Below are 22,423 nucleotides of genomic sequence, written 5' to 3' on the forward strand. Positions count from 1 at the left end.
AAAGTTCAATAGGAAGAATGTTTCTCATCCATAAAAAAATATTTTTCATGACTAAGAACACAGAACATCATAGCAATAGCTTTCTTCTTGACATGTCAATTAAAAGTCATCACACTAAACAAAAAAAACACTAAGCTCATTTGACTACTGGGAACGACTTAAATATAATTGTTAAAAATTATTTATTAAGTATTTCTAAGAGAGATCGACTGTGATATACTGATTTTATAAATTTATAGATACAATACTTATCTCAATAAAAATGTCCAACAAATTTGAAGCGTATGTTACCATGTTGTTACTAATATAAATTATTGTAATACAGCATGTTGTCATATTGTTTCTAGACTCAAACAGCACCCTGCGGAAAATTCAGATAACGATAGTGGAGATGATGAGTTGGGGCCCAACATTGGAGATCTAGGGCCGATAGAATATCCACCAGGTGAACATAGGTTACAACATCCATATTGTTTATGGTTTTCTAAAAGGCCTAGTAGAGCAGCACAAGGCACAGAGGGTTACAGTCAGTCTCTGAGGTTGGTTGGGCAAGTAGGTACCGTTGAGCAATGGTGGGCTCTCTATTCTCATATCGTGAGGTTGAATGATATCGCCCCACATAGGGATGTACATCTTTTTAAGAAAGGTATCATGCCTATGTGGGAAGATCCTGCCAATAGAAAAGGGGGTAAATGGGTGAGAATAATGAAATCATAAATTCACAAACTAGCTCCCAACTTGATGATTTTAGGTTATACGTTTGAGGAAAGATTATGGAGGTAGAGCATGGGAAAATCTTTGTCTTGCCATGTTAGGGGAGCAATTTATGGTAAAATATTTTGTTTCAAATTAGAATAATTGCTTTGGCGGTTTCACCTTCTTTGGTCTGTTGAATTTTCATTGTCGAAATAAAAAAATTTTAGGCTGGTAATGAGATATGTGGTGTAGTGGTATCCACTAGGTTTCAAGAATGTCTTCTAAACATTTGGAATAGGACTGCCTCTGATATGGTCACCACAAATAGAATAAGAGATGCTTTAAAACGATTGTTAAATATACCTGCAAGTGCCACAATGGAGTACAAAGTACATAGTGATTGTCTCAAGTAAGTAAATATGGGCTCAAATTGAGCATGAGTAACATTCCATCAGATCTTAAATAAAATGTAATGGTTAATTTTCTTTATAATTTTATTAGTGTATAAGACAGGTACTTTGTTTTTCCCCATTTCTTATTTTAACTAAACATCTTTTACCTTCAGAAATTTCAGATCACAAAATAAAATTCCTGCTTGTATTATGGTTTACATAATGGACAAGTAGCTTGAGATGCAATGATAGTTATTTTAGATAGAAAAGGTTCAATTATCAATTTTCATTCATCTATAGCTATAGTTCATGAAATCCTGTTAGGGATGTCTCATAATAATCAATGGGAAATCCTATCACAACAAGAACCAAGTTCTCAAAAATAACTGTCATTGCTACATGAATAATTCGAATTTTTCTGAAGTAAATCTTTTTGAATTTGAATTTTTTCAGAGCTTCAAAAACTATAATTACTAATAACACATTCAAAAGTTGACTTGGAGTGAGCTGTTGATTGAAAGATAGAGGAATTGATGAAATTTCGTTATTACCGATTGAAGTACATATTATTTCTGCCAATAAATATGATAATAATATATATTTTAATTTATTTCTTCAATACACTATTGAAATGAAAAACCTATCATTAATTCAAATATAATTTTTCATTTGTTCTTGTGATGTATACTTCTTAGGAGAAATAATTATGTTGAATTTTCAACATCAAAAATCTATTTATAATTGCATATGCCCCACAATCATAGGATTTATTGGGAAATTTTCATCATTTTGCATTATTTTATCCAGAGGATTTGCTAAAATGAGAAATAATCTGAAATGCACAAAATTCCTGCGCTTACATGCAGGTTAAAATATTTTAATTGTCAGTTTGAACTTGCTGCTATAATTGCTAATTCAAACTTATTAATTTTTTTCCGCATGTCTTCAGCAACTTTGCAAAAAAATAGAAATAGAGTAGCAAACTTTCTATCATAAATAATTTCATCTTTATATTTATGCCCGTTTCCACCACCGATCCCTATCTAAGATCTAAGTATTCCTTAGCTTAAGGGAGTAAGGTTGCATTTGAAAAATCATTGATTGCTTTTTTCCTGATTATAGTCCTTTAAATTTTGACTGTCTATGTGTGCATAGATAGCTGAAGTAATATTATTTCAATTTACTTAACCATTACTACTTCAGTTTAATCCAGTCCTGCTGATAGATACTCTTCACGTTACTATGAAAGTTATATTGATTCGAATAGTACTTGGATAGCTGGGTAAAGTTCATTCATACAAAAAAGTCTTTAAACAGTTTTTAATTAATTGTATATTAAAAATACAAAGGTTAATAAACCTAGGTTCATTAGCCAGTATTTTAAAGTATAGATAACTATTTTAAATATTATTTATATATTTAATTTTGGGGGAATAAAAATATTCCAATCAGATAGTCCAATAAAAATACCATTATTCTCAGAATAACTGATAGATTGCATCGTTGATTAACTATACATTTGTTTGTTGACATCCTCGAAGAATATCGTGTAAACTGGTGCTCTTTATTCACTTTTCGAGCTGGAGCTATCCTCATCATCTTCAGAAGAAGAACTACTTGAACTATCAGAATCGTCACTACTTTCAGAATCCTCACTAGAACTACTAATAGAGTCTGATTCACTGTCTGAATCATTACTATGTTCAGTTTGGTTTACTCCTGCGTTTTCACTGTTCTCCAACACTTTCATTTTTTTCTTTAGTTGTTGTGAACGAGATTCTCTGTGTAAATACTTTCTCTTTCCCTTACATTCATATGTCCAATGTCCATACTCCAAACATTTCTGGCAACGAACTCCTTGAGGAGGATATCCATTTTTATTTCTGAAATTTTTAAGTTTAGAAACTTCAAATGATTTAAATCTATCAACTCACTTCGCATTGGATGGCTTCACTTCTTTTCCAATAGTCATTTCGTTGGAAGATATGATGGATGTTAGAATAACTGGTTTATGATATAATATTAACGGTTTAGTCAAATTTTATCTTTAGAATCCTGTATCGTCGGCAAATTCGACCCATAAAAACAAATTTTATCAATGCTGTGTTGCAAGAAATCAACCATGGCACCGGTGTAAGGTGTGAAGTTAGCGAAATCCCGAACATTTCCGAAGTAGCGATGGTGGCCAGTGGCGTACACAAATGTTTATAATATGAAAAATTTATCATGGATACATTGATATTCGATAATCCCACCCCCATAAATTTGTTTCAATTTCAATGGTAAAAATAGTTTGATAATAAAAATTAATGGTGAGAAAGGAATACTTGAATTGACAGTTTAAGGAACTTTTTTACTCAATATTATCGAGTTCAAAGTTCCTCTCTGGTTAAATGATAATATCGCTTTTAAAATGCCATAATTTTTGTGGAAATCACGCAACAAGTGCATGAGATCATCAGACGCAATTCATGTCGTCGGGAATATGTGGTTGTTACGAGTAAATTCTTTCTTAAAATATAAAATTCGCAGTCGTTCCCATCAGAATTTCCATCCTAATTATAACCATGTTCAACCTCGAATGAATTTTGATTGATATTCTTGAGTATTCAACTCTTACAGTCGGGAGTTTACTCAATGTTGATATTTCATACATTGTACATTTCTGTTATCGATATTATCGGTTTGACAAATGTTTTCAAAAAATTTATCGAGTAATTCTATTCCTATCAAAGAGTTGGGTTAACTCTATAATCTTCGATTCGAATGTGCTCATAATCAATTCTTCATATTTAATTTTAAATCTCCATTTAAAATTGCACTAGTCTCGCGACAATGGCATACGTTAAATCATTGGTGTACGCCACTGCACAACATAGCTACATCGCTTCGGGTAACTTCGGGATTCTGTCTGCTAAAAAATTAGATTCTGTAGCCAACTTCATACCGCTAACCCCAAACACAGAATATTAACAAAGAGCAGTGAACTCAAATAGAGTTCGCAAAGGAAAATTTGAATAAAGAATTCTTTATTCAAAGGAAATAACCAAAGATATTGTGATATTTTTGGAAATAACCAGAGAGAGATTGTTTCTGCAAATAACTTTGAATGAGAAACCATAAAAAACATCCTTTGGTTTGAAAACTGTTTTGTTTGGAACTTAGTATTTCGGAGTACTATTAATTTATTAGTAGAACTAATTCATGGTTATTCATCAGGAATGCGTCCATGAGCTTTTTGATGTCCATTCCATATTTCTTTTTCATGATTTTTGACATTTCAAACTAAACCATTTCTTGAGAATCAAGAAAAACTGAAGAGGCTATTCGATGCACCAAACACCTTCGCGCGTTCTCTTCATGACATTTGACATTGACATCATATTCCCTGTTTTATCAAAAAAATTCTGTTTTGCTTGATGATGGCGGACGATAAAGATGTGGCCGAAAAAACTATTGCGGAGGACTTGGTTGTTACCAAGTATAAAATGGCAGGAGAAATTGTTAATAGTGAGTTTAACCAATAATAAGCCTAACCTAGGGTATTGTTGCACTTTCAAGATCGTATTACATATGCTTGCCCCATATGGATTTCCCTGGTGAAACATGTGCACATTTCTTGTATTTCTTAAATAAGTGATGCGTATTGATCATGTATACACAAATCTATGTTTACCATTGAATTAACTTTCATATTTCGAGAAATAAATTGTATCCTTATTGATCTTTTATAAAATTATTTTCAAGGTTCTGAATATCCGTTTTCTCAACCTACCGGTATTAACGTAAGAGAAGAGATTCTAAAAATTTTTTATAACTGAATAAGCGTGTATGACTGATTCAAACTTTTTTTTCCAGGAGTCCTGAAGCAAGTCATTGATAAATGTGTGTCTGGGGCTTCTGTAAGGGAAATTTGTCAGTTTGGTGATCAGCTATTGACAGAAGAAACAAGCAAAGTGTTCAAAAAGGAGAAGGAACTCAAGAAGGGGATTGCTTTTCCTACTTGCATATCTGTAAATAATTGTATCTGCCATTTTTCTCCTGTCCCAACGGAACCAGACTATACTCTCAAAGATGAGGATGTAACTAAGGTGTAAGTCCTGATTCTTTATAATTATTGTTTTTGGTATTTATTGGCTGCCATTTCATATTTGATATTTGGTAAGAAATTAACCTTATGAGGTATTTCATACTCAGTTATATGGTGCGTTTACTTCTGAGTGATCAACCCTAGTCAAGTAATGTGAGAGTTCATACATATTTCCCAAATAATTATGAATAGAAAATTGCTGAAAGCGTAACCTTTAAGCGAAAGCTATTTTTACGTAAGGGTGGTAAAAAAAAAAGAAATATTAAGGATCCCCTGATTAAATTTGGAATTAGCTTTCGTAACAAAAGCTGCTGTCATTGATCAATTGATTTCAGAGATTTGGGAGCCCACATCGATGGGTTCATCGCAGTCGTCGCCCACACGATCGTCATAGGCGCATCTAGCGAAAATAAGGTAACAGGAAGGCGGGCCGATGTTGTTCTTGCCGCCCATTACGCTTCTCAGGCCGCCCTTCGACTGATTAAGGCTGGAAACGAAACGTACGCGGTCACCGACGCCGTACAGAAGGTAGCGGAGGCTTACAAGTGCAAACCTGTGGAGGGTATGTTGAGTCATCAGCTGAAACAGTTCAAGATCGACGGCGAGAAGACGATTATTCAAAATCCCACTGACGCACAGAAGAAAGAGCATGAGAAATTCGAATTTGACAAATATGAGGTGAGGATGAAGAAAGTATAATAGAAAAACTGGTTGATGTAACCTTAGGTCCCGGATGTTTCAACAGATACGACCACCTAGTTAACAAGCCCCTGCTCCTGAGTTACACCTTTACCCTTATATTTCGATACACAAATTATCGCGAAATTGTTGATTCAATATCCTTGAAAAAAAGTTCTGTCTGCTGTTTGTAATCTATTGTGGACGCCCTAGAAGCTGCAATTTGGAGGCTATCATAACGAATTTCGTGGAAATCGGAAGAACGGTTTTCGAATTATTTGAATTGAAAAAAAAATATAGTGGGCTTGCTACAGGTCGCAATTTTGAATATAGCGATGTCGAAATTGTGAAAACAGGAGATTACTCCTTTTGAGTATTTATTCTGGGGTGGTTTTTTCGAAATGAATTTTCACCGTTTTCAATTTTTGCTTTATGTAGTATGTACACAATTTGCTGTGTGGACCTAACTAAAATGTTCAGGGTGTTTAGGAGGAGTTCGACAAACTGGATTCATCAAAAGTCAAATTACGACCTATATTTTTTATTATTGCAGTGGATTCTACGATAAGAAGGTGAGGTTTACTTGAAGGGAGAGAAATCAGCCATTTTGAATTGCTTGATCAGTCTGTGACTTCGGAGAAACAGAAGGAAACTGAAATTCGATAATCCAAAATAATTTCGATATTTCATGAATTCTATCTGATGTTGTAATTGTTAAGAATCCATAATAGTTGAGGAACCCAAGAGGAAAAATCGGGATTTACTTGAGCGTGTCAGATAAATATAAGGGGAGATACCTTGGACCCTGTAAAGTACCTCTACCAAAAATTAGACCTATATATAGGGGGAATTTCTAGGACAGCCTGTCAGGAAAAAAACGATCATTGTACTCGAGCGTGTCAGATTAAAATATATGTGGTTAATTACATGTTGAAAAGTATATATTCTTTTAAACGTGACGAAAATGTGTGGGAGGGCGCCAAACTTGCAACTCTTCATAAACTTTTTAGGGTTTTCACTCCCAATCTCTGAAACAAAATCAATTAAAAATGAAATCAACGATTTGCTCCTGCGTAAATTCTTGCACTAATTTGTCAGGAGCAAATTAACTAGAAAAAATTGTTGCCTGACAATGAATGAATTTCAATCGATAGCCAAACTTGCAAATAAAAAAGTCACGTGTACATTCTCGATCGCGGTGGCTTTTTTTGATATTTTGAAGGTAATGATTCAAGAATAACAGAAAAAATATAATCTGACAGTTTCAGCAAGCCGAAACAATAAAAATTGGCCATAAAGGTCACAAAACTCAGTTTTTTTGAATTATATCCTCTCCCGGGCTTCGAATTGTTTTCGCATTCATCACAAAAGTTGTAGAGCATAACATTTTCTACAAATTTTGTCCGAAGCAATTTTTTCTACGTTTGAACGTTTTTCAGATATAAGGCGATGAATGTACAGGGTGGGCAAAATTCGTTGTCTACTGAGGGGATCTCGAGAACTAAAGCAGCTAGAAGAAAACGGATGACACATTTCCGAGCTCTTTTTCAGAGAAACAAAGAATGGTGAAAACCGTAGCCTCCTAAGATTTTGTCCACTTCCAAAAGTTCTCATAACTTTTTTGTCTTTGAAGTTACAGATCTGCAATTTGAACCTTCTACAGGCACTTTTTTACGTAGAATCCACAGCTCAAAATATTTTTTCATTTCGAATCATTAGGCGAACTTTTGTTCTTTTAAATGCAAAGTTATATTGAATTTGTTATTTTTGAATTGGAAAAAACCTTTTGTCAGTAGATTCTATGTATTGAAGTCCCTTTAGAAAGTTCAAGTTTCAATTCTGTTACTTATGAGACAAAAAAGTTATGAGAATTTTTTGAAATCGTCAAAATATCAATTTTTGTTTATAACTCAAAATCTAGAAATGATAGGCCGGTTCTGTTTTCAGATTTGGATTAGTCAGGAAAAAAAAGCTCGAGAATGTGTCATCTGTTCTCTTCTAACTGCTTAGTTCTTGAGATCCCCTCGGTAGACAACGAATATATATATATATCGCCCTATAACTCGTAAACAGTTAAGAGTATGTGAAATTGCTTCAGACAAAAATTGTAGAGAATTTTATTATCTACAACTTTCATAATAAATATAGAAAGATTAGAGGTACAGGAAGGGAGATATTTAAAAAAAATGCTTTGTCGGACGATCCACCATCGTCTGCTCCCCAACTATAAACAATTCATGAAATGTCAAAATTATTTAAAAATTTCCGGAAGTGACAGACTAATCAGGCAGTTTGAAATTGCTGTTTCACCTATTTCTACTGTTTTCTTCACAAGTTTTCATTTTGGGTACCTATAGGGTTTATTTAGGTACTCCCCCTCTCTTCTTTTGCGTAGAATCGACTGAAATAATTAAAAATATAGGAATGAATTCGAGAATCTTGAGTTTTGATGAATTCGATTTGTCCAACTTGATAATTTTCTCATAAACACCCTGTACATTTCCAGTTTAAATATAGCAAAAAGTGTTATAATGCTAACGAATGGCAAAATTGAAAATGGTCAAAATAAAACCGTTGAGTTTTTACTCAAAGTATGGCAAACTGTTGTAATCACCAATAAGTTATCTACCGATGCAAAGATCTACCATTTGAAACAAGAAAGTAATAGGCTTTTTCCAGTATAACCGAAAGTTGTAGAGGTCTGAAGATATTTCAGAGACAAAGTTCATTGTGCAACACTTCAACAGGCAATGTGAATCATCCTCTATACAGGGTGTTCTTCTTAAGTTTAACTGGCTAAATATTGTGTTCCAGGTTTACGCTATGGACGTTCTCATAAGCACGGGGGAGGGCGTAGGCAAAGAAACTGAAACGAGAGTGTCAGTCTACAAGAAGACCGATGAGATGTACCAACTCAAACTTAAGGCTTCAAGGACTTTCTATACGGAAGTGAGGCAGAAGCATGGTAACATGCCCTTCAATTTGAGATCATTTCAAGACGAGACGAAGGCCAAGATGGGAGTAGTCGAATGCGTGAAGAACAAGTTGATTGAACCCTTCCAAGTTTTGTATGACAAATCAGGTGAGGTGGCATCTCAGTGAAAATCATTAATCTGAAAACAGATTATATGATCTGATGATTCTCCATTAGTTCGAAATTCATGATTCAGACTTTATTTCCAGGTGAATTTGTGGCTCAATTCAAGTTTACAGTGCTACTTATGCCTAACGGACCCCATAAAATAACTGGTTTACCGTTTGAAACGGAACTGTTCCAATCTGAAAACTCAATAACATCTCCAGAGCTCAAGACGATCCTCAACAGTTCCGCGAATCCCAAGGCGGCCAAGAAAAAGAAGAAGAAAGCGGAAACAGCGGAACAGCCCACCGAAGCCGAGGCCGCGGCATGATGAAACTCCGCCAAGGGTAAATTTGGCAGCAACTGGAGGAAGTATTTAAAAAATAAAAAATCTTGTACAGAAAACTGCGAATTTCTCGAAGGAGTTATCGGAACGTTGGACAACAACGTTCGGAAATACAGTAAACTTCTTCCCAATTAGTCAAATCTATTCCTTGTTTCCTCACCACCATTTTTCATCCACAACTCGTCCTCTTTTTTTCTGAATAAAATATCTTATTTTTTATACGAAATGGTTACAATTTTTCGTCAGAACCTTTTTACATAGTGCATAAATCGTCAAATTTCATGATTATTTTAAAATTCGACATTGATAAAATCTTTAAAATACACAAAAGAGTTGAGATTGTTGTGTAGAAATAGTGAATAAAATATTTGGTATTTTCTCCTTTGAGTGTCGTCTATCCTGCCCAGTGTCTGTTTTATTGCAATTCTCCATGTTATCTCTGGTTAATTCTTTCATCCATTTGCTATGTATCACTTTCAGCTTTACGATGATTTTTATGGAAGATACGCGTGTTGAAACTTGACCTTCGAAAAAATGCAAAAAAGATGGAGTCACTTGAAAATTTGTCAAAACCAAAGTGTTGCACTGGGATCGATGAAATTTCGAGATTTATTACCAGAAGAGGTGCTCTTTCAAAGTATTCATCACTTTCAGCCTTTCAGTGAGTTTTCTGGACGATACGCGTGTTGAAAAGTGACCTTCCAAATATTCCCAAAAAGATGGGAAGAGTAAAAAAAATGGTCAAGACCAAACAGTTGCACCCAGCAGTGCCTTTTTAAACTTCATAACTTGGGAATTTGAATTAACCAGTTTCATTTCACTATCATTAAAAATTAATCATAACTTGAAAACAAGATGAATAATTTAAAATTTATTGCTATTATCTATGTACAAACACCCTGTGATTTCACTACTGCTGTTTGGGAGTTTCACTTAGTTTTAAATTATCAACGAATTTTTTTATTTCATCGTTCTTGAGAGCAATATCTAATCCTTTATCAGTCCAATTTGAAACATGAGTTGGAAGATTCTGCAAGAAGTTGAATGTGGCGATTACTCCTCTATTCCAATAGACTCCAACCATTTGATGCATTTGTTCAGTTTCAGGCAACTTCGGTAACTGTAACTAATTAATTCCTTATTAATATTACACTAACATTCAAATTTAATTACTTTAAGAAAATAAAATTCGAAAGATAAATTATCTACGTCCACTAACATTGTGGCTCAAACACAGCCCAACCTAAATAACTATTTTCCCCTAAGATCCTTGAAAGCTAGGGGCTTCATAGGGTGAGTATTCCAAGACTTTAAATACTAAAACAAGATGAAGTTGTGATAACTTACATCTAAGGGGACTTGCTCTTTGAGCTGATCGAAGTGAGGTTTCGAAGCTTCTTTCAACCTATCCAGAGCTTTCAAAGACACCTCGCTATCATTCCATACTCCTTCTTTTTTCATGTAATAAACGGCGCTTCCAGCTAAACCAACTTTGACGGCGAACCTACAATAATAAAATACCGCTTTAGTATTTTCTTCACCCAGTTTGTTGACTAGAGCCGCACTGAATAATTTTTTATTGAAATAATTCATTTTATCGGAACATAACGCAATGAATGGAAAAAATATTTACTTTCAACGAGACAGTGTAGTCATGGTGAAAGAATAAATTGTATTTCTACTTCTGAGCGGTCCAAATCTAGCATAGTATATTATAGAATTGAAGAAAACGCCGAAATTAACTTTGCATAAAAGTTACATCATACCTGATGAGTCCCATACTGCTATCGTTCCTCTTACTTTTTCCAGAGATGTTTTCAGTTTTTCTTTTTTCTCCAAAAACCAAAAAGATCAAGATGTCAATATTTGAGGTTAGGCTATCCATAGAACATCATAATGATTTTTTATCATAGACAGAGTTTCAGGGATATGTAATTAGTCCAGTTTCCTCATTTCAAGGTGTTGAAACATTTTCAAAATATTTTTCCCCGTTTTGAACTCAAACAAACTGTATAATATTGAATATGATCCCGAATTCGAAATATTCGCTTGACTAAACATTTGTAAAGGTAATTTTGGGGTCCTATTTTAAATTCCCGTCAGCATCCAATTATTCATTACGTTTCATTGAAAGTAAACACATAATATTCGACAGGTACATCCTGTTATTGATGGGTATTTTTCAACTAAAGTAGACCGTTTCTAAGAATCAATAATTCTAATTCTAGTCAAGTAAATTTTTCAGACTTTCTTCTAACCGCCTTTATGCGCTTCACATGAAGGGCACTCAGTTCATACTCATCTAGCCTAGACGAAAACACTTTGATATCTTCCTGATGGCCAAAAGGAAGTATCCATTTAAGAAATGTTGGTTACATAGTACATAGTAGAGAGACTAATTGATAATTCAAGACGTGCCTTCAGGATGTGCGGTGTCTAGCCTGGACGATTCCAAGCAGCCTTTACTTCATTGCAATTACGATAAGTTGATGACACGTAGAGATTAAAGAAATGAATAGTTTTTATCTAAATTGATTGTATGTGGAAAGGAACAATACACTCTCTTAACTGAGATTAGATATTTTGATTATGGGTGCTAATTATATTTTGAATATTGAATACAGATAAATGTCTTGGCCTATAAGATTACAGCTTTAAGCTGGTGCTAGTATACCCTTTTGTGTGAGCAAAATTATTAGCCGGATGATCTTGTGCGACGGTTGTGTAGCTCTAGTCTAGTTCATCCACCTACATATGAGTATATGCACCACTTTCTTTAGGCTTTTCCGATTTTGAAGTATTTGCAGTGCGCGTTCTGATTATTTGTCTTTCGTTTAACATTTTTCATGGTCCTCGATATGCAGCGGTTCGCTCACAGATACCGATTTCCCTTAACCCTCTTAATCATAGATTACAGATGTAATCTGTGCTCTAAATCATTTTTCTCCTCTGACTTCACGCACTCCAGAGCTTACGAAATTAGTGTTCAGACGTAGCTTGCAGATTTGATAAAAAAGAACAATCATTTATCAGTTATCATGCTCGATAAATTATAATTTGGAATCATGGAAATATTTTGTGGTACAAAAGCCTTCGTTTCAACACAGATCAACCTTTGAGCCTTCAAAGTTCGGTATAGCTTATTACAAATTTTTTGAACGCTCGTTGATTGATAAAAAAACTGACCTTCCTCAGTGAGTCATTATTGAGTCGAGATAAGATAGAGCAGCAATGAAATCCAATAAAATCATTTATAAACAAAGCAAGAACACGATAGTTTATGTTTATTTTAATATTTTGATGTTTTGTCCGATATTTTTACGCTTTATTAAGTTTCCAATCATAAATTATCTGAGGAACACTGAATCTGATTTTTTAACATTGTTTTTTACACAAAACCCCCGAATACATATAGTAAAGGGAGGTACGTGTGTAAACACTGAACTACTATTATGCCAGGTGATCCATTATTTGGGTCGATTTGCCTTGAAAAACTATAATGAAAAACAAACAAAAACACTTAAAAAAAGTAATCTCCATATTTTTACGTATAATGCGCCATTTTTGAGTAATTTGAAATCGAAAAAATCTGTGAAATACGAAAAATTGGGTACTTAGGCTGAATGCAATTCTGTTCAAAAGAGCCACTGAATTAAACGAAATACAACCAAATAACATAGAGGTGTGTATTGTCATAGATTTACTTAACAGAAGGGAATTTTGTTTTGCTCTGCGTATAGTGACTCTAACACTTGTTAAAGTCACTGTAGTTCTGGACTGGAGTTTCTCAACTTGGCATCTATCGGTGGTTAGCGACATAAAGTAAGTCAAGGGTCTGTTCTGTGGTTAGCGAAAAATATGTGCATCACATTCAGGTCAACCGTGTCAATCCACATCTTTCGATCTTTTATGCCCTGATCATAGACATAGAGACATGGACTGAGCAATGCCAGCATGAAATTGGCTATTTATTAGAAAGAGAGGAAAGCTCGTCGGGATATACCTTTCTCTTTTTTGTTCACATAGAGGTGAGTGTAGACCAATCAAAATTCTAGAAAAAGACAACTGCATTCCCGACGTGTTTTTCTCTCTGTCACTTTTTTTGACCGTATTTCATGCATAGATATAAAGGGAAGGCACAGTCCATGTCTCTATGTCTATGGCCCTGATGCCCCCAAGGGTTTCCTTCAACCATTGAATATTAAACTCTATGCTTCAATATTGATATTGACACTTTAATCATGATTTGTTCGGGTATTTACCTATTTATTAATAAATTAACTAATATTGTCAAATTGTCAGTGTTCATAGCTTTATATGGATGGAATTAATAGAATGTTTGTGTGGAAATTTTAATGAATCGATCTTGAAATGTTCATCGAATCATTTTGCGAAATTCGGAAAAATGTATGTTTCTCTTTTTCAGATTTCCAGACTCCAGCTAGTTCCTCGACAGGCAATCTGAACTGATGACAAACGGCCGAGAATGTGCAGCTTTACCTACTAGGTGTACAATGTAGTATTTCATAGTTCAGGAAGCGCTTCAATCTAATTAAACTTGTTAAAGAAACTGTACATCATATTTGCGCATGTCGTTACCTTATTTCCATGCTAAATTCCAAATGGTTGCGTGAAGCAGACTCCATACGAAACAGGAACCGAGTGAGCAAACGAAGTCAGCCACCTAGTCGAAACAAAAAGCATTGCGTATCGCGTTCAGTCAGTTCCACCAGCCCGCGTGTGTACGTTGTGGTAGGACGAGAGTGTTTCCCGTGTTAAACAGTGTCCAAATGACTTCTTCTTTATGGCTATGCTATTTCTTCGAGTCTTCTTTGTGTGTGCAGTAATATTGTCTGTCTGTCCAGCAAAAAGTAAGTTTGAAAACGGGACAATCGCGCTAAATTCTGCGAACAACTGATCGTTCTCCTGCTTTCTTATAGCCAATATGGCGGTGTGTTTAGTTTACAATCTTAAATTCCCGAAATTCACCGATTTCACTTCATTCTGTGCAAGAGTAAAAGAATTGGTCGGACTCTACATGATGTTCCCTTTGATTTCCCATACTTTTCCCCCGTGAAAACATTCCCATATTTGCTGTCAATTAAAAAACATGACGCAGTTCATCTGTCAAATTGAGATGGGTATGTGGGTGCATTCTTTCAGATCTGGATTAGGAGGGTGGAAGCTGTTGTCTCGTAGTTTTATGGGGTGTACTGTGAAGGATTCTTGTTTCAGTTTGTAACGACGTAATAGAATGCCATGGCCAGGTAGTTCCTCGATTTTATCGTAGGGTCGACGCGCTGATTGAAGGTTCTTGAAAGATTGTTTCTTATTGGGGAATTCGCTGATTCTCGGTATGTTTTTGCGGACGGAAGTTGGCATTCAGTTTACCTTTATCGATTTCTTATATTCATCAATTCGTGAGTGACGATTAGGAATTGTAATGAGTGTTTAGATGAAAAGTGAGATATTATTCACACGTGTTATTGTTTTTTTTCTGTGAATGTGGTACGTTTTTCTTTGATGGCTTTGTGTGCGTATTCTCTACCATTCGTTTTGAAAGGAAGAGGAAATGGAGGATTCTATCATTGTTTTTCCTGAACATTGTAGACAAAATATGAATGAGTTTAAATTCGATTATTTATGTGAAAAATTGCCTGTATACCGATCCTGTATATTTTTTGTAATGTAATTCAATAGAATACATATTATTTCACCATAGTAAATTATATTCTATGTTTTCCTTCCGATATTACATTGTCATTACTGGGACATAAATACATCTATGTTCCAAGAGAAATACTATTTTCCAAATTATTGTCGATACCAAAAAACAAAATCAAGTATTTGTTATTGCATTGTGTTTTCAACGCAGAATTTTTCCTCCATACACTTTTAACTATTTAATGTATGATAAACTATAAGTATCGTAAACGACAATGTATGAAAAGAAATATTTGAAATGAAATAATGATTAATCTTTAATCTATTTATTTTTTATACATACATGTTCAAGTGAAGGAAGTTATCTTTTGAAGTATAAAACTACTGGATTGTTGCAACGAAAAGGACAAAAACAACTAAGTTGTTGACAATAAACATAACAGAACATTGGTGTTTCTTTTCTTAGTAATAGATATTTAAAATTTATTCCTAATAAATTTTCGTACTCTAATGTGTACTCCGTTCAAAAATATTGATGGGTCTGTAGAAAATTGACATCTTGGGTGGTTGGGAAAAATATGTTGGTTCTAGCCCATTCTCTAAGATTTTGACTGGCGGAATTGAGGTTGGTAGTGGAAATGACATAGATTGAATAGCACTAACTGAAGATATTCTGTTCTGTTTGTTAATGTTACCGGTGAAATCGAACGAATTGGGAAAATTTTTGTAACAATTTTGAATGCTGATTCATTTGTCTGAAGTTAAGCAAGTTCTCTTCATTTTAGTTCACCTCTCTATGTTATATTTTCTGTGGTCTTCTGTGACCAGATATTAAGCCGTGGCTGGATTTTCAAGACCTATGGGGATGTCAATAATTCTTGAAAACGGTTGAAATTTATCGTAGATTGATTGTAGTACCATAAGTTATGCAGGGTCTTCATAAATGACTATAACATTGCAGCACCGTTAATTTGGAAATTCTGTGCTTCAGTAAGAAGCAGCACATAGTAATTCTAAGCCCCCTGCGATGTTGAAGTCATTCATAAAGATCCCGTATAACTCAATAACGGACAAGACTTCTATTAAACTGCTATTATATAAAATAGTTGTTAACGTACGTGCGATAATGCTGGAACGATTTTGAGAAATTTGTTTCAAGCGAAAGAATAACACCTTTGAGAGATATTGTTACACAATAGTGTTCATTCATAAAAATAATCTTGTTATCTTGAATTCAACAGATTTCGAATAATTAATGAATTTGTCTCTGTGAAATTTTGTTATGGCTTTATACGTGTTGATAACATGTCGTTAGATTTTGACTCTCAATCTCCAATTTCGTTCAATAGTTCAAAATTCTACTGAGATTCATTATTTACAGTCGTAACTAGATTCTAGATCGATTTACCTTCGAATTACACGAACCAATTCATTCCAGCATCTGGTTTCGTATCCGATACGCTTGTCGGAGATTTCGCCACGTATAGAAACTATGAGAAGTTGATGTAAGTGGTGTGTATTCAAAAATCCTTCGAATCAGTTACCCTCTTATGAATTCCGTTTTTTTTTTCAACGAAAAAATAGATTTCTTATTTTTTTGAATCTGGAAATAGAAATCCCTTTGGGAAATTAGATAGAAGGTTCTCGAATTTTCAGTTGCAAACACAAGGTCCTTTCGTTTGCATAAAAAGTGTAGCACTTTTCTACACTCGATTTGATTTACACCAGTGTAGAGGAAGTGTAATATATCAGACATAGTCAAAAGAAGATGTAGATAAACTACACCTCCTCTACACTGGTGTAAAATCAATCAGCAAACGAATACTAAAATCGAGTGTAAAAAAGTGCTATACTTTTTATGCAAACGAAAGGACCTATAATCGATCATGAATACGTTCTCGCAAAATACCCCATTCCTAAAATCCAACTAGATGAGTCATGCTAAAGGGTTATCTATGAGTTAGAAGGAATGCACAAAATTAATATCTTCGGTATATTATTATATATACTTTGAGCTGTAAATATATTTTAACAGCAGACTCTTGAGGTTAAAGAAACAATGTTTTCTTTTACCATTTTTTTTTTCGATTCGGCCTGGATAAAAAGATATATTCGTTTTGAGTTTTCTTGATGAACTATGCCACCTATAAACTCATTTTCTTCATTCCATTTGGCCAATAAAGTAGCAATATAATAATATTGCTTATAAATGAGTTATCGCAATTTCGTTGGCGATGTGTATTGGATATTATCGTCTCTTGATTTGTATTTCATTGAATAACGAATTAAGTTTCCCATCTCCCATATGAAACCATTTATTATAGTGGTTCATTTTATTTCGTACAAAAGTTACCAGATTAAAACGTAAACCATTTAACTTTTCATCTTGATTTGAATGAATAAATGATATTTTTTTCTCTGAACGTTCAGACATTATTCTTCTTTGTCCAGGTGACAAACACAGAACACTAGAATGACAACAAAATTTAATACCAATCATAGACATAGAGACTATATGTCTATGATACCAATTAACAAGCTAAATCTATGAGACAACACATCTGTTATGTTTTGAGGTTAATTCTGTGGATATTTTGAACAGAGTTGCATTCAGCCAAAGTGGAAGGAAGACTTGCTAATCCATCTCATGAAATTGACCGGATTGGGAAAACCCAGCAACAGCAAATGAATAAGCATCGAACAATTGAGCAAAGCCCCGACCATCCTTCCGACAGCAATTCGCAAATCTTCAGTTCCGCACTGTTGGCCCCCCTTGCCGCAGGTTGCTCCCGAATAAAATTTCCACTTTGATCCGACGACGACGTTAGAACCAGATCGAATTACCGGCAGTCGTTCGGTCGTTGAGATCGAGATCGAGAGGGTCAGCAGAAGAACCGCCAATCCGACGTGCCCATTCTCCACGCCCAGCTGATTCAGACCCGGGTCGTTTGATATCGTTTCGTACCTACATACTTTCGATTATATTTCCGGAGGACGGCGGAATTTCAAGCCTTCGGACGTTGTTGCCGTTTCGGCAGATATAACGGAGACCAAGGAGGGGGGGGTAAAATGTGTTGAAGTTCGGAAGATGTTGTAGTTAAAATCGAAGGGCTTCTCACTTCGGAAGTAACCATTGCATATATCCCCTTTTATATATACGACCGCTATCATATCCTATTAAAACTTGAATAAAACTGCTGAAGAGCAATAAAAAAATCGTGCACTTCGTGCAAGTAGATAGGGTCAACATGCCAAGAATACTTGCCTTGATAACAACTTCTTGTCTTGTCTTGAGAAAGAGTCAAGAAATTTAAAAAAATGTTGTCTTGATGTTTTCTTGTCATATTATATCTTGTCATGACTTAACGGTCAAGCTTGCAGAACCCATTTTTTTTAACGTTCATAAGAAAGTTCGGCGGTTTGTTAAAATGAAAGCATAAAAAGAGCCTAAAATTGTGATGTGATAAGAATCTGGATAAACATTTGATTAGCTATTGGATTTTGATAACTTAACAGTTAAGCTTGCAGAACCAATTTTTTAACGTTTATAAGGAACTTCGGCAGTTTGTTAAAATGGGACCTAAAATTATGATATGATCAGATTTTTGATGAACATACGCTTAGCTGTTGGATTCTGCTAGCTTAACTGTAAAGCTTGCAGAACCCATTTTTTTAACGTTTGTAAGGAACCTCGGCAGTTTTTTGGAATGCCTAAAGTGATTCTGAAATAATGATGTGATCAGAATCTTGATAAACCATTCGATTACCTGTTGGATTCAGGTAGCTTAACGGTCAAACTTGTAGAACCCATTTTTTAACGTTTATAAAAACCATTGGCGGTTTGTTAGAATGGGACCCTAAACTGAGCCTAAAATTACGATGTGATCAGAATCTTGATAAACCATTCGATTAGCTGTTGGATTCAGGTAGCTTAACGGTCAAGCTTGTAGAACCCATTTTTTAACGTTTATAAAAACCATTGGCGGTTTGTTAGAATGGGACCCTAAACTGAGCCTAAAATTATGATGTGATCAGAATCTTCATAAACCATTAGATAAGCTGTTGGATTCAAAAAGCTTAACGTTAAAGCTTGTAGAACCCATTTTTTAACGTTTATAAAAACCATCGGCTGTTTGTTAGAACCCTACTGAGCTTAAAATTATAATGTGATCAGAATCTTGATAAACATTCGATTAGCTGTTGGATTGAGGTAGCTTAGCGGTAAAAGTTGTGGAACCCATTTTTTAACGTTTATAAAAACCATCGGCGGTTTGTTAGAATGGGACCTTAAACTGAGCTTAAAATTATGATGTGATCAGAATCTTGATAAACCATTCGATTACCTGTTGGATTCAGGTAGCTTAACGTTCAAACTTGTAGAACCCATTTTTTAACGTTTATAAAAACCATTGGCGGTTTGTTAGAATGGGACCCTAAACTGAGCCTAAAATTACGATGTGATCAGAATCTTGATAAACCATTCGATTAGCTGTTGGATTCAGGTAGCTTAACGGTCAAGCTTGTAGAACCCATTTTTTAACGTTTATAAAAACCATTGGCGGTTTGTTAGAATGGGACCCTAAACTGAGCCTAAAATTATGATGTGATCAGAATCTTCATAAACCATTAGATAAGCTGTTGGATTCAAAAAGCTTAACGTTAAAGCTTGTAGAACCCATTTTTTAACGTTTATAAAAACCATCGGCGGTTTGTTAGAACCCTACTGAGCTTAAAATTATAATGTGATCAGAATCTTGATAAACATTCGATTAGCTGTTGGATTGAGGTAGCTTAGCGGTAAAAGTTGTGGAACCCATTTTTTAACGTTTATAAAAACCATCGGCGGTTTGTTAGAATGGGATCTTAAACTGAGCTTAAAATTATGATGTGATCAGAATCTTGATAAACATTCGATTAGCTGTTGGATTCAGGTAGTTTAACAGTAAAGCTTGTAGAACCCATTTTTTAACGTTTATAAAAACCATCGGCGGTTTGTTAGAATGAGACCTTAAACTGAGCCTAAAATTATGACGTGATCAGAATCTTGATAAACCATTCGATTAGCTGCTGGATTCAGGTAGTTTAAGGGTAAAGATTTTAGAACCCATTTTTTAACGTTTATAAAAACCATCGGCGGTTTGTTAGAATGGGACCTTAAACTGAGCTTAAAATTATGATGTGATCAGAATCTTGATAAACATTCGATTAGCTGTTGGATTCAGGTAGTTTAACAGTAAAGCTTGTAGAACCCATATTTTAACGTTTATAAAAACCATCGGCGGTTTGTTAGAATGGGACCTTAAACTGAGCCTAAAATTATGACGTGATCAGAATCTTGATAAACCATTCGATTAGCTGCTGGATTCAGATAGTTTAAGGGTAAAGATTTTAGAACCCATTTTTTAACGTTTATAAAAACCATCGGCGGTTTGTTAGAATAGGACCCTAGTGAGCCTAAAATAATGATGTGATCAGAATCTTAATAAACCATTTGATTAGCTGTTGGATTCAGGAAGCTTAACGGTAAAACTTGTAGAACCCATTTTTCAACGTTTATAAAAACCATCGGCGGTTTGTTAGAATGGGACCTTAAACTGAGCTTAAAATTATGATGTGATCAGAATCTTGATAAACCATTCGATTAGCTGTTGGATTCAGGTAGCTTAACGGTAAAGCTTGTAGAACCCATTTTTTAAGGTTTATAAAAACCATCGGCGGTTTGTTAGAATGGGACCCTAAACTGAGCCTAAAATAATGATGTGATCAGAATCTTAATAAACCATTTGATTAGCTGTTGGATTAAGGAAGCTTAACGGTAAAACTTGTAGAACCCATTTTTCAACGTTTATAAAAACCATCGGCGGTTTGTTAGAATGGGACCTTAAACTGAGCTTAAAATTATGATGTGATCAGAATCTTGATAAACATTCGATTAGCTGTTGGATTCAGGTAGTTTAACAGTAAGGCTTGTAGAACCCATTTTTTAACGTTTATAAAAACCATCGGCGGTTTGTTAGAACCCTACTGAGCTTAAAATTATAATGTGATCAGAATCTTGATAAACATTCGATTAGCTGTTGGATTGAGGTAGCTTAGCGGTAAAAGTTGTGGAACCCATTTTTTAACGTTTATGAAAACCATCGGCGGTTTGTTAGAATGGGATCTTAAACTGAGCCTAAAATTATGATGCGATGAGAATCTTGATAAACCATTCGATTAGCTGTTGGATTCAGGTAGCTTAACGGTAAAACTTGTAGAACCCATTTTTTAAGGTTTATAAAAACCTCGGCGGTTTGTTAGAATGAGACCCTAAAGTGAGCCTAAAATTATGATGTGATGAGAATCTTGATTAACCATTCGATTAGCTAACCATTCGATTAGCTGTTGGATTCAGGTAGCTTAACGGTAAAGCTTGTAGAACCCATTTTTTAACGTTTATAAAAACCATCGGCGGTTTGTTAGAATGGGACCTTAAACTGAGCCTGAAATTATGATGTGATCAGAATCTTGATAAACATCCGATTAGCTGTAGGAATCTGTTAGCTTAAAGTTAAGCATTGCAGAACCTATCTTCTCAACGTATACTTATAAAGAAATTCTGCTAGCTAAGTTGGCGAAATCGAGATTTATCTAGCAATTGCGTAGCAGAAATGTTTCACTAGGGTGATGAATAAGCCTGAATTTAAGGCCAAAATTCCAATATGGTTCTGCTAGTTTACGGTGGTGAACTTTAAACTGTTTTTCGAAAGCATTCCTGGCTTTCACACGTACTTCAATAGAATCGAATATTAATCGTCCGAAAAAGCGACAAGCCTATGCACCACCGTGTGTAACATTATTATTCATAATCGAATGAATACATATAGGTATCGGTCGTAGTCAATACCTCAGGTGCACACATTGTACGAACAGCGAACATAAAGTCAACTGGCTAGAAATTCCTCTGCTCCCGGCAACTTTTGAGTCGATTCCAGTTACACAATGGCGTATTAAGTGGTTTCTAGTAAGCAAACACTATTAAGCTACGAGGCGAAGCGGCCCCAGTGTTATGGTGCATGCTGAGCTTATGCACTCAAGATCCGCGGAATCGTTGAACTATACGAGGTCAAGGCTGCTAAAAATGCATTCTGATGGAATACCATTCTGTATCGAGAATGCCGAATCGGACGGATACCTTGAACGTTATTTCGCTTAGATCTTGATTTTTCGATTCTAGATCCGTTTCGGTTCATCCGTTGCGGACTTGAATATTCAATTATTAGGGAGATGCAGCGGTAGATATTGGGAAATCACCTTGGAATTTTGCATTTTTTTGGTCATAAATTTAAATCAATCTACTGCCCTAGTGCAGAATTTTTTACTCTCAGTTATTGAAGGAATTGCTTTAAGCTAGCAGAGCCTGAAAATAGTAAAAAACGCCTCTTTTGAGTCCCACCTGTGAACAAACTACAGATTTTTCTTGGGATTTTGACGTTTAC

At 34.9% G+C, this 22,423-nt stretch overlaps 5 protein-coding genes across 7 annotated transcripts in view; 3 read left to right on the top strand and 2 right to left on the bottom strand.

The window, feature by feature from the left end:
* Window positions 1–97: 97 nt before the first annotated feature.
* On the top strand, window positions 98–1,686 carry LOC123318433 (eukaryotic translation initiation factor 4E type 2). Its single transcript, XM_044905051.1, has 5 exons — window positions 98–282; window positions 348–696; window positions 752–829; window positions 924–1,105; window positions 1,542–1,686. The coding sequence occupies exons 1-5, from the start codon at window positions 263–265 to the stop codon at window positions 1,582–1,584; spliced, it is 672 nt and encodes a 223-aa protein (XP_044760986.1). The 5' UTR covers window positions 98–262; the 3' UTR covers window positions 1,585–1,686.
* Window positions 1,687–2,394: 708 nt separating this feature from the next.
* On the bottom strand, window positions 2,395–3,220 carry LOC123318436 (zinc finger CCHC domain-containing protein 10). Its single transcript, XM_044905054.1, has 2 exons — window positions 3,023–3,220; window positions 2,395–2,971 (listed from the first exon to the last, which is right to left on the bottom strand). Exons 1-2 carry the CDS (start codon window positions 3,058–3,060, stop codon window positions 2,653–2,655), a joined length of 357 nt encoding a protein of 118 aa, XP_044760989.1. The 5' UTR covers window positions 3,061–3,220; the 3' UTR covers window positions 2,395–2,652.
* A 1,216-nt stretch (window positions 3,221–4,436) lies between these two features.
* LOC123318438 (proliferation-associated protein 2G4-like) lies at window positions 4,437–9,660 on the top strand. Its single transcript, XM_044905055.1, has 5 exons — window positions 4,437–4,598; window positions 4,947–5,181; window positions 5,514–5,856; window positions 8,671–8,938; window positions 9,040–9,660. Exons 1-5 carry the CDS (start codon window positions 4,508–4,510, stop codon window positions 9,264–9,266), a joined length of 1,164 nt encoding a protein of 387 aa, XP_044760990.1. The 5' UTR covers window positions 4,437–4,507; the 3' UTR covers window positions 9,267–9,660.
* A 479-nt stretch (window positions 9,661–10,139) lies between these two features.
* Window positions 10,140–11,112, bottom strand: LOC123318439 (MICOS complex subunit MIC13 homolog QIL1). Of its 2 annotated transcripts, none has more exons than XM_044905056.1 (3): window positions 11,048–11,112; window positions 10,629–10,785; window positions 10,140–10,407 (listed from the first exon to the last, which is right to left on the bottom strand). In XM_044905056.1, the coding sequence occupies exons 1-3, from the start codon at window positions 11,059–11,061 to the stop codon at window positions 10,192–10,194; spliced, it is 387 nt and encodes a 128-aa protein (XP_044760991.1). In that variant the 5' UTR covers window positions 11,062–11,112; the 3' UTR covers window positions 10,140–10,191. The 2 variants fall into 2 exon arrangements, with proteins under 2 accessions (XP_044760991.1, XP_044760992.1); XM_044905057.1 differs by lacking the exon at window positions 11,048–11,112 and adding an exon at window positions 10,915–11,046.
* Window positions 11,113–13,931: 2,819 nt separating this feature from the next.
* LOC123318720 (protogenin-like) overlaps window positions 13,932–22,423 on the top strand; it is a 68,321-nt gene continuing 59,829 nt past the window's right edge. For both annotated transcript variants that reach the window (XM_044905435.1, XM_044905436.1), the window contains exon 1: window positions 13,932–14,152. In XM_044905435.1, coding sequence (XP_044761370.1) covers window positions 14,086–14,152 — 67 coding nt within the window. In that variant the 5' untranslated portion in view covers window positions 13,932–14,085. The remainder of the gene's footprint in view (window positions 14,153–22,423) is intronic.

This window comes from Coccinella septempunctata, chromosome 8 (genome assembly GCF_907165205.1).
Source record: "Coccinella septempunctata chromosome 8, icCocSept1.1, whole genome shotgun sequence".
Classification (NCBI taxonomy): Eukaryota; Metazoa; Arthropoda; class Insecta; order Coleoptera; family Coccinellidae; genus Coccinella; species Coccinella septempunctata.